The sequence below is a fragment of the Sylvia atricapilla genome, chromosome 1 (assembly GCF_009819655.1).
Source record: "Sylvia atricapilla isolate bSylAtr1 chromosome 1, bSylAtr1.pri, whole genome shotgun sequence".
Classification (NCBI taxonomy): domain Eukaryota; kingdom Metazoa; phylum Chordata; class Aves; order Passeriformes; family Sylviidae; genus Sylvia; species Sylvia atricapilla.
The window spans coordinates 23,891,921-23,907,195 of record NC_089140.1 but is presented as its reverse complement, the minus strand read 5'-3'; the positions used below and the strand labels follow the sequence as shown (position 1 = coordinate 23,907,195).

Below are 15,275 nucleotides of genomic sequence, written 5' to 3'. Positions count from 1 at the left end.
TCTTTCATTTCCACTCACAGACCTCTGCAGTACAAGATGGGAAGGGAAGGAGGGATGGAGGGACAGAGGGATGGAGGGAAAAGGAACATAACTGACCTCTCCAGCTGTGATCTTTGCCTTCCAGAGGCAATGATCCTTTCCTTTAATGGGCAGGCAGCTCAGAACAGGATAATTCAGAAGATGCCACTAGATCAAAGAGGACCTAGCTATTTAGACTATCAAATTTAGGGACTCTGCTTGGGTACTTAACTGAGAGTTAAGGTCAGGTATCAAGGTTTAAACTCTACCCTGTGTTTCTGTGACTTTAACTGTTGCAGAAGCTCAAAGCAGGTGACATAAAACATGAAATAATCAGTTCAAAGCAAAAGCTGTGGCACTGAGGTATCTTTCTGCACTGTTTAGCGATAAATCAGTACAGGTGAGCAGAAATACATAGGTGTAGCTTTGGGAAGATAGAAAATTCTTTTGCAGACACTAAATTAATTAAAAGATTTTGAAGACTTTATTTAATAACCATCTCTTCGCCAAAAAAAAGAGGCTTGCTTAAAATCTTATGTTTTCAGGAGGTAAACTAATAAAATGGATAATTTGCTTTGTAAGTAGTACTAAGACCCATCATAATGGTAATCATATGTACAATGATAATCATATGTACATGAAAAGTCATTCGGGAATGCATAATAGAAATTTTTGGTCCCCACTTTTTTTTTTTTAATGTAATCCTCTTTGTTTATTCAGTTGTACTAACAGCTTCTCCTTTCCATACAGAGAATTGTTCCAAGTCTTTCTTCTACTGTAAATTATACTGATCCTACATTAGAGCCTGTAGTAACTGAAAATTCAGTCATACGGCAGAAGATAATAGATTCACAGTTCAAGTGTTATGAGAGGATGAACAGAGCCCCTCCATACAAGAAAAAAGGTAAAAAGTTTTTTTTTTTTAAATCGGCATTTTGCCATTTGTGGTTATATAACTAAAGAAATATTTTCTTCTCTATATTAACCCATAGTCTTCCTCAGGGTGCAGTTTCCTTTCTACAAGCAGTAATCAAATTCACACTTACTTAACATCCTTCTAAATGCATAGAAAGTAAAAAGCCTGGAAGGAGCTTAGGGAATGAATAGCTCTTCCTTCCTCTCACTTACATTTCTGGCTCAATACTTTGCTGCTTGAATCTCTCTTGTTCTTGCTTGCAAAAGAGTATTTTCCTGAACTTCTCAGTAAGGTCACACTTGATAGTGAATCTTAAATGTAAGGTCTGTTTGTTTGCTCCACTCACTGTTTCAAGTTTTTGCCATTTGTGTATTGACTGCTGGGTATCGTGCTCTGTACCAGCACAAGTTCCATGTATTCTGTATTCAGCAGCAACAATAGCAAAAAGAGGTTTATAAGACACTGAGGTTAATAAAAGAGGTTTATAAAACTTCTTTATTGAATATGAGATATATATGAAGATTAATAAAAAGGGAAATGACAGATTAAAGTGGTGCTGCAATTGCATGATGTAAAGCAGCATTTCTGTTTGGGACTGAGAGTTCTGGTCACTTTTTTCTCACAGAAGATATGAATGAAGATATAATGAGCTAAAGAAAAAATATCACAGGTAGTGTGAGACTTATGCAAGTAAACAACAGATACTGAGGACACAGTTTAAAGGAGAAATATCTTTTTAAAAATTAACAGAAACACCCAGCCTAATAGAGATGTTGGAGATAATGTGGGAATTGTGTAATACAGGAGTGAAGACATTTCTACAGCTCTTTATCTTAAAGATTTTACTGGGCTCTGTGAGACTTAAAGAAGAGTAAGATGTTAAGATAATTAGGTCGCGATGCAGAAATATTTTGGAATTAATATAAGGATTTCCACTGCTTAAAATAAGTTTAATTAGGGTGAATAATGAAATACTCACAAGCAGTTAAACAGGGTTATTGGGTAGAAGGAATGATGTTTCAGGCATAAATAAGCCTTTATTTGCTGGACTTGCAGGGGAAATAACTTCCTGTTTCTTGTTAGATTACTTTTTTAGTCTCCAGCTCTATAAACAGTTAATTTTTCCATCCATTGGCAGTTACCACAGTAACCACAGTATTCACCATTCTTTTACACTTTGCTTGTGTGATAAATTGCAAAGGGCGGGTTTTCCAGCATGAGCTGGGAATTCACATGTGTCATGACATGAATTCCTAGCAGTGCTCTCAAGGTCAGTGCTGTCACAGGAGAACAGCAGGGAAGGGCCTTCATTCCTTCAGCTGGCAGCTGGATTTAAGTTGGGGGCCTCTGGGGACTGTTCATGGCAACATGCACCTAATTCATTTATAACTCAGAATGATGATAGTGGGTGATTACAGAATGGTGCCAGCAGCACTGAAGTTGTGTTCTGAACTGAAGACATAATAAAATCAGGAGTTCAGGCACATGGAAATGCATGATCACCCCTCCAGAACAGCACAGTCTGTGTGTCTGTATATATCTGTGTGTGCATATATGAATACATAGATAGATTGATGGACAGATAAATGTATGCATATGTATTTCCTGGTAATTACCTTGGAAGACAAGTCCATGATGTATAGATTGACCTATGCAATTATCTTTCTTTATCAGGCCAGGCAAACAATAGAAAGTTTTAAAACTCGATATTCCCTCCAATTCCATTTCACACTACTTTTCAAAAATAAGCTCAAATTGCAATCATTTTCTAGTCTTCACTTTCTTTGATATTACAAAAATATTCCTTCAAGTTTTTCAGGTATATTTCAAAGATATAGAAGAACATGACAATGCCGGAAGGAAAGACAACAAACTGCTGATATGATGATTAGTTAATTAAGTGCAAAAGTAATATTAGCACATTTAATTTGATAACTTAAAAAAATATAGGTGGATAAAATCTTAGCTAATGAAGAAAAAGTGTACACAAAAATTTCTTTTCTGAACAATATCTGATCTGGAAAAAAACATGACATTTTTATGCTTTTTATTTTAATCAATAACTACTTGACTTAGAAACAGTTATTGGTGCAAACTGGAACAATTCAGATGTCTTTTTCCATCTTAGTTGTTTCAGTAAGAAAGTTTATCTGTGGATAGCTTCAAAAGCTCTAGAAGCAACTAACTACCTATATGTAAATAATTTTTAGTGGTTATTAGGTGCCTTCTATTATTATTCTTTCAAAAACAACCTCCATTTTAATACTTCCTAAGGCCCAGAGTAAAAAAAAAAAGCTAAGATGCATTTTCTCACTCTGTTTCATTTTAACCTGATAGTCTTGGTGATAAATAGTTTTCCCCCAACACAAATTGGTTTTGAATGGAAAATAACCAGGAAGTGTAGTGGGAGATAATGTGTTTCTTTTATAAATTCACAATGAGTAATATTACACATTACAGCAATCAGTCTTAGAGCACAATTTCTGAAGACCGTGCCATGGACAATCTCTGTAACAGGGATCAGCAATGAGCTGTGTTCTGCCTCCTGGCATTGCTACTGTTCAGGGGCTGGGAATATCCCACAGCCTCAGCAGCACCACCTTCCCACATGGGGCATGATGAGGACAGAATCATGGCATGCCTACCAAGACAACATCAGCAGGCAGAATCTGCCTGCTCCAGATCAGCCTTGCACCTACAAATTTTTGGATTTATAGTTGCATCACTGATTTCTGGTTCTGAACAAGGCAACAGCCTTACAGGGACCTGTCCCAGCAAATGTTGCTTTCAGCTGGGATGTCTCTACAGATGCTTCCTACCTTTAGATTTTGAACGCCTGATTTCAGACCTACTGAGCAGCAAAAGGTGAAATGAAAAGTAGATACCTCCCAGGTCTTTGGGTACCACTAGTGTACATGCTTAGACCTCACAGAAAGAGGATCAAGAAGAAAAATTTGTAGGATTGGACCCTACATTCAAAGTTCAGTTCAACATGCTTTAAAACATAACTTTCTGTTAAAATAACACCACTAACATCAGGTCAGTAAAAACGAGTACCTTATAGCACCTGACTGCCACTCTAAGTGTAACAAAAACTAAGCGGTATACTATGAAAAAGAAAACTTGATTGTCTGCAGGCAGCAATACTCCTCAAGAGGCTGGAACAGAGCCGTTCAGGAGGGACTGTTCTGTGGATTAACTCTTGCAATCCTCTTGCATGTCCAGGTCTGTTCTGCAACCGAACATGGGATGGCTGGTTGTGCTGGGATGACACACCTGCTGGAAGGCTCACTGCTCAGAACTGTCCGGATTATTTTCCAGACTTTGATCCAACTGGTACAGTATTTCTTTTTATCATTTTATCTTTCAAAGGTTGTCTGCAGAACATTTGTGCCATTGAGTGGATGTGTTTAACCCGGTGGCATTTTTGCAGCAAGCACTGAGAAATCTCAGAAAGTTTGTTTGAAATTAAAACACATCAAGCTTTTGGGTTCCGTAATTTACATATTTTAGTTTTTAAAATATTTTTAATGTATTTATTCTTATGTAAATATAACCCACAGGTTTATGGAACCTAGTTTATGAAAATGTCGGCTTCTGAATTACAATATCAAAATATTCTTAGCACCTCATTCTAAGTTTTTATAATGAAGAGAAGATGCTTACATGCTTGAAATATGTATCAGTATGTTCTTTGTTCAGCTTTTATTGGAAAATACAATTTTATGAAAGAAGATGAGGAGGAAATAATGTCTCTGGTTTTCAAGTCTTAGCTAAAATATTCAGACAAATACTAGAAGCAGACTGAGAGAAGTGAGGAATGTTTAAAAGGAAAACTGAAAAATCAATGCAAGTATTTCTAAATAGACATGAGGAAATATTAGACACAAGTTTAACTCTGCAAAGAGTGCAGTTTGAAGAGAGACAAAGTTATCTGTCCTGTGCTCAGTACATGTGGCTTATAGGTGGTGCTTGATGCCAGAGCGTGCTAAATATCATATAGTCACAATGCCCCAATTTCAGTTAAAAATCTATGAAATTACACATTTGGGAGGGAGGGTGCATAAATCTGAAAATTTTCAACAAGCTTAACCCAAAATGCTTGTGCCTAACTGAAAATGAAGGAAAGAGACTATTGCATGGCTGTGAGTTAATTATCCAGCACCATTAGCTAAAATTGTTGATTTTCTTGAGCTTGTTGCTTATTTAGAAACTGAGGAGTTTCCATGTTGGATCAAACCCTGTATACATTTTGCTGAATCTCATTTATAGTAGCAGTCAGATTGATTGTTAATTCTGTTCTTTATAAATCAAGCTGTCCATTATTACAGAATTTGCACAGCAAGTTTCAAATTTCTAGTGTCAGACCCAGTCTGACCTCCATTCAATCTTTGGTGACAGAATGCCCCTCTTTCTTGTGGTAGTAGGCGTTGGACAGGATGGGTTGAAGGAAATCTGTTTGCTCAGGAATCCTGTGCTTGGAAAGTGAGCTCATGTGGCAAGGTCACTATCCACTTCCTGTAGAAACACCCCAGGAATCTTTACATCAATTTACATCCCTGAGGCAGACAACAGCCACCAAAAATCACAAGGTCTTGTCTTTTGTGCCCTTTACTCACAAGACTTGACCTCTTTTCTGTGCAGTGTCATAGTTTCCAAGGAGTCTTGGAGCAGGGTCATGCTCATGGCTCATCACTGGAGCACCTCTGGACATCAGACTGAGAAGATGAGACCATCAGCTGCAGGATTGCCTTTCACTCAGGTCTCCCTCTCTGTGGACCACTGCTTTAACCATTAGACTATTTGCTCAAAAGATTCCAAAAGAGGATTTTAGAAGAATTGGCCAAATTTGGTTCAGTTCCCAGACAGAAGTGCCCCCATTCAGGAAAGAGCCTGAGGCTTTGGATCCTGAGATTGCACAGGCTTTTACCTGCACACATGTTAGAAATGCCTCTAAGATGAGGTCTGTACCTTCTACTTCAGACCCCATCTTCCTCATGATATCCTTCCCACACAGCAACAGCCCTCTTTATGAGCAGGAAGATTTACTACAAGTCCTTTGCTTTCCCTGTTTTTATGGCCTTCAAGGAAGAAAAAAATATGTGGCACTAACAGTCTTAGTTTATGTATACTCCATGTTCAGCTTGTACTTGCCAAGGTGGGTGTTGGGCAGCCTTGTGATCACAGAAGTTTCCCCATGACTAAAGGTCCTCATCCTTCACACATGGGGGTGATTTCAGACCCAGTTTCCTACTTGGTCCCCAGCCACCTATTCTCAGCTTTTCCTCTTGTCTGTCTCTAGTGACTTGTTCTGAACTTATTGCTCTGCTACAGCAGCACTCTTCAAAGTAACACTTGGAGCCATCCATGGAGAAGCATCTCACACCATTTACGAATGCTTATTAACACCAAGTGTACAGCATGGCTTGTACACTAATTGCAAATCACTCCTTAATTTACAAATGCTTGTCATGAAGTCTGGCCCACAGTGTGTGCATACTGCAGTTACTCTCTCTCTGGAAAGATTTAAAAGTTGAAATTTGGGAATTTTTTAGTATTCCTGTTCTTTGTACACAGCCGTAGGAAGAAAAGCTTCCTCCAGTAATTCATTTCCTCCTGTTCTCTCTGCTACCCTTTTTAGGAAAATTACCTGTGGTCCTCTGGACTCAGTATTTTTCTCTGGCACATTTCTCTTTTCCTCATCAGCACCTCTCTCAGCCTCTTTACCTGCATCCTGGTCAGTCAGCCGGGTTTCCCAGTTTTGGCAGCAGCTCAACATCTACTGGTTGAGCCAGAGCTGCTTTCCTAGAACTGCTGTTGAGTAGCCCAGCAGGTGTTACAGATGTGGCATCAAACCAGTGGGTAGTCAGCCAGTTGCTTCTCAGGTGGCTGGCTGTCGCACGGAGACTTAATAAAGTAGGTGGGAAACAAGAAATAGGGGGGATGTCTACAAGTCTGTCAGCTGCTAATGAAAGTGGCTGCCACTAACAGGTGGCCAAAACACAGACTTAACTGTCCTGAGAAGTCTGTCAGGTTTTGTGTCACAAGTCATTATTTCCTTTGGTACCTTATTCATGTTAAACAAAATAGAGCCATTTTTCTGCTGAGAAACAGAAACTTCATCCTAAAAAATAGCAATTTTCCATGAAGAAAACTGTAGTGACTGTCAGATTTCCTCTCCATTGAGTCTCTGATATCCAAGTACCTCAGCATGTATTTTAGGCATGCAAGTAACCCCATGGATTTCGGAAACATTTCGTGCTGTGTTGTTTTGGGCTGCACCAAGATCTGCAGAACCACTGTGTATCAGCTAATTGATGGCTATGTCACTTCATTAAGAGGCCATGTATAGTTTTGAGACCTGTAATTAAATAATGGCTTTCCTATTTTTTGTTTTGTTTTGTTTTTTTGGTTTTTTGTTTTGACATTTACATCATTCATACTTGGAAAAGTGAAACATTATTGTCAGGATAGTATTGAATCCTCCTCCTGTCTGTATGTGTGGGTGCCAAATACCAGCCCTCTGTTTCTGATCCCAAACAACGTTCAGCATTGATGCCAAGAAATTGATAGAGTCTCTTAGAAACTAAACAAGGTGAAATCATGCTCTGAAGAAAAGAGCACAGAAATAAAGTGAAGGAGAACATGCTCAGTGCTCTGCTCATTTTCTGTCTGACAACTTCACAGTTAGCTACCAAATGCAGTCCCACTTATTTCACTGAACTTAGATCCGTTCTTGCTAGACAGGAATCTGTGTTCTGAAAGAAGCAATCTCCTTCTCGCAGTGTGCATGATGCACAATGTGATAATGCATAAAAACAAATCAATTTGTAAGGAAAACATGACAAGACCTACTTCTTTAATGCCAGTGACAGCAGGAAATTCATTCTCTCATCCATTTCCGGCTGTGAAGCTCTGAGCAGGGCAATTTAAATGGCAACATGCAATTCTCTTGGATTGTATTTTATATTAATATTTTAGACAGGTTTATCTTTGGTATAATCCCTCTGAAATGGTTCTAGGTCACACTGAAATTGGTAGGAGTTTACTTTTGGGGGAACTCAGTATGTAATTCAAGCTGGTAATATTCTTTATAAATGGAAGAAAAAAAATTGTGGATATAATGGCCTTCTAGCAAGGCAGGTTTGCCGAGGGTAACAGGAGGAGCTGAGCCTTACCCTGTGCCACCTGTGGGCTGTTGGCTTTGTGGCAGGGGAGTCTTACATTGCCCAGCTCACTGTCCCTGTACAGTGCATTTAGTCAGGATTATTTTGGTGCAGTCATATAGGGAGGGAGCCGAATGTGCAAGTTTTTTTTGTGGCAGACACCCCTTTTCATCTCAGCTTCACTCTCTACTTTTTGGCAGAAAGCAGTGTTTAAGAGCAGTATGCACTCCACTTTTTGAACCAAAGGTGCATTTAGAAAAACTCCCTTCAGTTCTCTGCTTTGTTTGGTTTCTGTCTTTAGTTCCCTTTTGTAAGCTAAACACGTAACTTTTCATGTAGCTTCAAGAGCAGAGTTTCTAGAAGTGCAATTCGGAAGAAAATCCATATGCATCCATAAGCAATTACATGATGATTAATCAGATGATGATTAATGCATTGCTGCCTCTTACAGCTGAAGAACATGCAAGTACAGCCTTGTCTTCCTGCTCTGACACTGGGAGACCCCTTCTCTTGCTGCCACAAAATCCAAATTTTGGCTGAATTTAACTAAATAAAACAACTCTGGATTTCTTCTGGTCCTATTATCTTGTCTTGAAGTGATATAATTTAGACAATAATAAAAACAAATCTGAACTCTTTTTCCATCTGCTTCTTTTGTCCATACCCTTCTGTGTATTTCTGTCCTGCTCCTTAGCAAATTTTAATAGCTGTGTTTTATAAATCAATTCCTACCCCCATACTGCCCAGTACAGCTCTTATACAGATTCTAGTTCTGCTGATGAAGACATTCTGAAGACAGTGATAATCCTTCATTTACTAGGACACTTGCACTGAAGTTTTCTAGGGTCTCCATTGTATTATACGAGATTATATTTTTCATTTTTGAAAAAGTTTCTTCCAGAATATTTTACCAAAGATATAAATAAATCAGATGTGCTACATCAACTATTCCTTCATCTGCAAAACTAAGCACTGCACAGGTCTATCCAAACAATGACAAAGAATCCAGTGTCTGGTACGTGCTGAGCATGACTGCAACAGGGGATGACTTCTTTCTTCTTCCATCTTATAACTCAGCAATAAACAAAAAACTGATGTTGGCTCCTTTAACATGTACTAGCTATAGCTCTGGTCTAATTGTGAAAAGCTTGATTGATAGAGGTATCATGTTGTTCCAGAGATATTAAGATATTCATTATATATAGATGACTGAGGGTTTTTAAATGAGCATATGATTCATAAAAGCACCCTTAGTGACACAAACAATACACATGTTAATAATTGCTACTGGTTAATCTTTCAAGACACCTTGCTGTTCCCACAAAACTTCCCTTGTGGATGAGATTGCTCTTATCCATTTTGCCCAGACAGCTCTTGAAGTGTCTATTTCTCTCAGTTAACTGCAGAGATTCTGCACAACTGCCTATGAATTATGTAATTCTACAGTTTCTACAGTCAGGTGAGATCAGTCCAATGTGATGTCACTGTTCTTTCACTTTGAATAATGCAATGCCCAAGTGATGCCGCATCCAAGCTGGTAGGTTACAGACAGAGCCTAAAAAAAATAGTATTTACACAGTATTTTCATAATCTCAAAGCCCAAACTTCCATTTTGCCTTGCTAATGTTTTCTTCCCCATCCTTGCACATGTGCATTTTTTCAGACTTTACCATATTCTCCTGGTTTTCACAAAGAACCGACACATGCCCAGGTTCAATACCCCACCTGCTACTGGGCTACTCTAGAATAACTTGCAGAGAACAGTGGTTGGGTTGCAGCTTTGTTTCTGTATAAAAGAATAGATTTAGAAGAGATGTTAGACCTGTTTGAGTCACTAGGATGGACAGTAAAGAGTACTTATTCCCCAGTTGTATGTTCTCCCATCACAGCAAGAGATCCATGAGACATCGGCACTTTCAGAGTAGGATCAGTTTTCAGTAGGATCAGAGTTTGTCTGGCTTTAAGGAAAAATATGAGGGGAAGGGTTTGTCTCTAACTTACAGAGGCCACATACACTCTGGCAGAGTGCCTGTCTAGGCACTGAAGTACAGAGATGATGGATGACATTGCCATAGGTACTCTGTAGCAGATTAACAAAAGCCGTGCACTTTGCAGACTGCATGGGATAATCAGTGCAACGCTTGCACACTGTGTTCCCTGGTAGCATAACCATTAATCTTTCATCTGTGACTGAAAACTTTTTCTAGCTTTTGATAGCATCTGGCAATGGGTAAAAGGAAACATTGCTACATGGGCAGTCTGAGATTATCTCCAAGCTGCAGCTATGGAAGGCTCAAATAACATGTAGTGTTCCTCTTGGTATTGTTGATGCACGTATTGACTTTTAACAAGTCCCTCAAAACAATGATTTGACAATAATTTAAAAAATATGCCGTGTTCTGGATGATTTTTTTTTCTGCAAAGGCACTATACAAAGTATATTTCTATTCATAGTAAAATAACTCAGTCTATACTATCCTTACTTTGCCTACATGATCAGTTCCTTTCTTTAGGCTTTAGGAATATGAATCTTACAAATTAATAGAACTATTAATCATCAGATGAAGAAAAGTAAGCAGGAATGTTAACCATAAAAAATGAAATTGTGTATGTTCAAATGGCTATGGGCTCTGCAAAAGTGTATTTACTGGAAATGCTGATAACCTAAGTATAAAGCAAATCAAATCATAGATCCAGAAAAGGCCGAGGAAATTGAAAATAAACTTTCCAGACCATTTAAAAGTCAGACTTAAAATCATGTTTTTCATAAGTGTCTGTGTCACTATCTAAGAAAACATCAAATAATTGTTCATTATTTGATAAGTTTATGGTCTTATCCTGTCTTTGTTACTTGAGCAAACATTCCAGTGACTCCCATGTGGCTAATGTGTGAGGGAAGGCCAAATGAACAGGTCCAAAACTCGACAGGGGAAAAGGAGTGACCATCTGCACCTCAGCATCCAGGGTGTCCCCAGCAGGAGCGTGAGCCTGACGGGGGGACACAGACAGCACACACTCACAGCTCCAGGCATCTCACAGAGCTGTGTGCTGCTGAAACCCCACTGTCCCCGCACCAGAGCAAAAGCACATGCAGAGGAGCATGATCCTGGAGCGTGATCCGTGTGGCAGGGCTTTCAGGAAGGACCCCAGAGCCACCTGTGGCAAAGGAGCCAACACCAGAGACACCTGTGTAGAGGCCAAACACACATCAGATTGTTTAAAAAAAGAACTCTGCAGCCATCTTAAAGCGGACACGTGGGGACTCCAAAATGTTTGTGAGGCTGCTTGTGTCTGTGCCTACATGCTGTGCAGACCCTGAGGACAGTGAGCAATGCTCCTGTTCTGTGTGTCAGGGTTCCGCCAGTGGGGAACTTGGGCAAGATTTTCCACTCTTCTGCAACAGAGAGAGCACTGGGCTGGGGCTGTTGGCACACAGCACACAGGCTCTGGTTTATACATTACTGACTGCCCTTTATCTCTGCAGTATTTTTAACTCGTTTAACCCTGATACTTGAAACCCGGCACACTTCCTTCAGGTCTGGCATCAGCACCTGTGGTTATTTTCTCTTCCATAAGCTGCTGTCAACAGCCTTTTTAAATGGGTTATTATCAGCTAAATATTGCATCTGAATGGAGGCTGAGATATATACCATAGTGGGTGCAGTGCAAAAGGAGACAGCTAAACAAGTTTACCACCAGATAAATCTCAGAAAAAAAAACCAAAACCACAAACCAGCAAGAAGTGTATTAATTACACAGGTTGAAAATAATTTGGATTTTGTTGCCCAGACATTTTATTCCCAAACAAAGAAATTACTTTAGATGGCTTTTTAAATTCATAATATGCTTATGTTAAAATAACTGTTATTGCAATTTTTCATCAGAGAGGGCTTCAAAATATTGTGATGAAACTGGAAATTGGTTCCGCCATCCTGAGAGCAACCGGACGTGGTCCAACTACACCATGTGCAACTCTTTCACCTCTGAAAAACTGAAGGTATGCTGAAGTTAAAGAAGTAGTGGTTGTTTGGTAATGTTATGAGCTGGGCTAGCAACAATAAATGTGAAAGAAACCAGAATAGCCCTATCTTTCAGCTTTATTTGTTGCACAAGGTTTAAATAACATTTTTCTTGTGATTTTTGCTTCTCCAGATTATTTAATGAGTGTTCAAAACCTCAATATTGGTTTGCTGTGGGGTGGATAATTTAGTGGTAATTCATGTGACAAGTTTTGCAGTATTTTTCAGATGCATTTTTAATTCCTATGATTTTCCCTGATTGACCAAGAATCATAAAATAATCTTTTAGAGTCTCAATTTTGCTTTCTGTAACAATAACAATTCCAAGATGTTGATGTCTTCTGCAGGGCTAGTAATATTAATATAAGTCAAAATTATTTTTCTCAAGCAAAGAGTATTACCCTGTACTCACACTCTTTGAAAAAAAATATTTATGAAGGTACCATTAATCCAGAAAATCTTACAAGCATGAAAACATTTAACTTTAACTTTTACTGAAGAAACAGAGACTATTTACAATAATAAATTAAGCATTTGTATCAATATTTCCAAAATCAAGGTGCTAAACTGAAAGAGAAGAACTAAATATAAAAGCACCAAAAGAAATAAGGACAGAGAAATCTGAGAAAAGCTTTAAAAAAATTAAGTTAGGGAAGCTCATAAAAATAGATTTATTTCTCAAATGCAATGGAGCTCCAGGAAAATCTGATTACAGATTTGTGACAGAATAATTTGTGACTGTTTGGAATAGCGGAAGGAAAATATTCAAGAAGTGATTTGATTTGGGATTTGTGTTGGAAGACCTCTTCTTATGCAGCCAAAAAGCAGTATGAAGGTGTATTTAGTAGTAACTCAGCCCAAAGGGCCTTGGAAAAGTCTGTTGGACCAGGCAGGAGGTGAATTCTAATGTTTTTTGCAGCATGAAAAGCCAGCATGGTAAAATGAGGCTCACCTATGAGACAAGGCAAGAATAATAGTAACGATATGAGCTTACAGAGGCATTACATGGAAGCACCATAAATATATAATTTTCCAGATGTTGGCACATGTAAGTAGGCAAAAAATGTGGTTCTGTTACCTATTATCCATGCCTTCCAGAAGAAGAATTTGGAACATCATTCACACAGAGAGCAGATAGAGTACAAAGAAAAATTAGATGCACATCATAATTTTTATGAAATGTAAAGTTATGGAAAATGCAGAAAGAATATATCACAGAAATGACAAGTTAGATTATGACCTTTAAACCAAGTCTTCAGTAAACAGAAATGTGCTTCATTTGTAGACAATTTCCACTTACCTACACATAATATAATTAACTGAGTCAAAGGCATTAGTCTCAGAGCATTCTCTTTCTTCAAGTGAAGAATTCTGGAGGAACGAGAAAGAACATTTAAGTTTTCTAAATCCAGGATAAAAAAATCCAAACAAACAAAAAATATAATGAGTCAGCATGTTGTATGAGCCCTGTGTGTCAGAAGGACATGACAGGTGGCCAGTTCAAGGAATGCAGAAATTAGTAAAACTGCTCAATATTTGTTTGAAGTTAATTGAAAATACCAATATGCTATACTTTTGAGACGGATCATTGGAAAGAAAAATAGCTAATTCTTGAAAATTTAATGATAGACTATATGCTTTGTCAGTTGACATTACAGTCCATTTTGATGTGTCATCATTATTATATTTGAAAGGCTTTTTTAAGCATTTGGCAGAGTAAATTTGCAGGGTGCAACAAAAAAAGCAGTTGCTGAGTTCCAAATATAGTTATTTTAACACTTGAGAACAGAAAGTCAGATAGATTGAATAACCGAGAATCCAGGGTGTACATAAACTTGCATGTTGCTATTTGTAGATCTTTCCTACTTCTAGCTATTTCAGGTTATAGGTTGTATAAGAGATAGGTAGATAAAGATACGTTTGAACAGGTTGCATGTAGGATAAATTCAGGCTTCAAGAATATATCCATATAATGTCACAGCAATCATGTAGTATGAAGTGGAACAAACATCACACATACACAGGTAAACCTCTCCCACTACTCCGTACTGGAGAAAATTGTCTCATCTTCTCCATCTGTGCTCTTTGGGATTGCTGGTGCCCTCACAACAGCTTATCAAGCATTTGTGCTCACAAACAATGCTGTGGTTAGTCTTTGTGAAGGAGAACTAGGAGACCTAGGATATTTTCAGTAAATATGCATAGCTTTCTATAACTTGGTGAATGGTATTTACACTCAGATCATGTCTCTTCTGCGTGGTCAGATCAGTGTAAATGTGACTCTGGTTTAAATCTGGACCAGGCCACCACCATCTAGGTTAATGAATGCAGAAGCTTATTTGAAAGCTGTAAAATGTCTCAAGAACAAATTTTATAAGATGTACACCTTTACTAAGAGGAATGGTTTTGCCTTCTGAATTGTATTTGTATTTGTTCTCAAGGAGAAGTTTAAAATTACTTAGAAACACCAAAAACATGAGAGTGTCAAAACTTCAAGCTACAAAAAGTAATTCATCTAATCACTGAGAAGAGGAAAATTGCTCATGCATAACAAAAGAAAAATGAATGAAGTAGAGCTGAAAAGAAAATAAACCCAGCAGAGGAACTAAGACTTCCAGTCTTTTTTCCCAGAGAGGCTGCTAACATGTCCTTGCTTTCAGAAAGCAGGCAGCGGTGAAGCCTGGCATGGCATTTAGCCTCCTTCACTCACTCCTCTGACAGATGGTTGATGCTTAAGAGCTTGACTGAGACCAAAATGTGACATTTAAATACTTCAACATTCTGAAGCCTAGGTGCTGTCCTGCAATTTTATTTTGCAACTGGCATAAAAAATATGGATCAGCCTCTCTTAGATTTCACTGCCACGAGTCACAGTGAAAGCCCAGTTATGTGTCTGTGGGTACTGGATTCACAGCACTGTCAGACCACTGAGTTGCCCAGCACCAAGGTTCACACTAATGTGAAACAGAATTTGTCTCAGGGTGTGCTGTTCTTTTGTGCACTGAGGATAATGTTCTCCTTATCTGCTGCTTCCATGACTCTGAAGGCCTTGGTCATAACCCCCTCTAACCTCTCCTCTCCAAAAAGGAGAATCCCAGCCTTTGTACTCACAGAAACTCAACCTCAGCTATTTTAGTTTCCTTTTTCTACCCTTCC

General features: G+C 38.5%; 1 protein-coding gene across 1 annotated transcript in view; it reads left to right on the top strand.

Annotated features, from left to right (window-relative positions):
• CALCR (calcitonin receptor) overlaps positions 1-15,275 on the top strand; it is a 68,126-nt gene that overhangs the window by 8,921 nt on the left and 43,930 nt on the right. Inside the window, exons 2-4 of the mRNA XM_066324169.1 lie at positions 769-922; positions 4,160-4,270; positions 11,985-12,097. Of these exons, the coding sequence (XP_066180266.1) occupies positions 769-922; positions 4,160-4,270; positions 11,985-12,097 (378 nt within the window). The remainder of the gene's footprint in view (positions 1-768; positions 923-4,159; positions 4,271-11,984; positions 12,098-15,275) is intronic.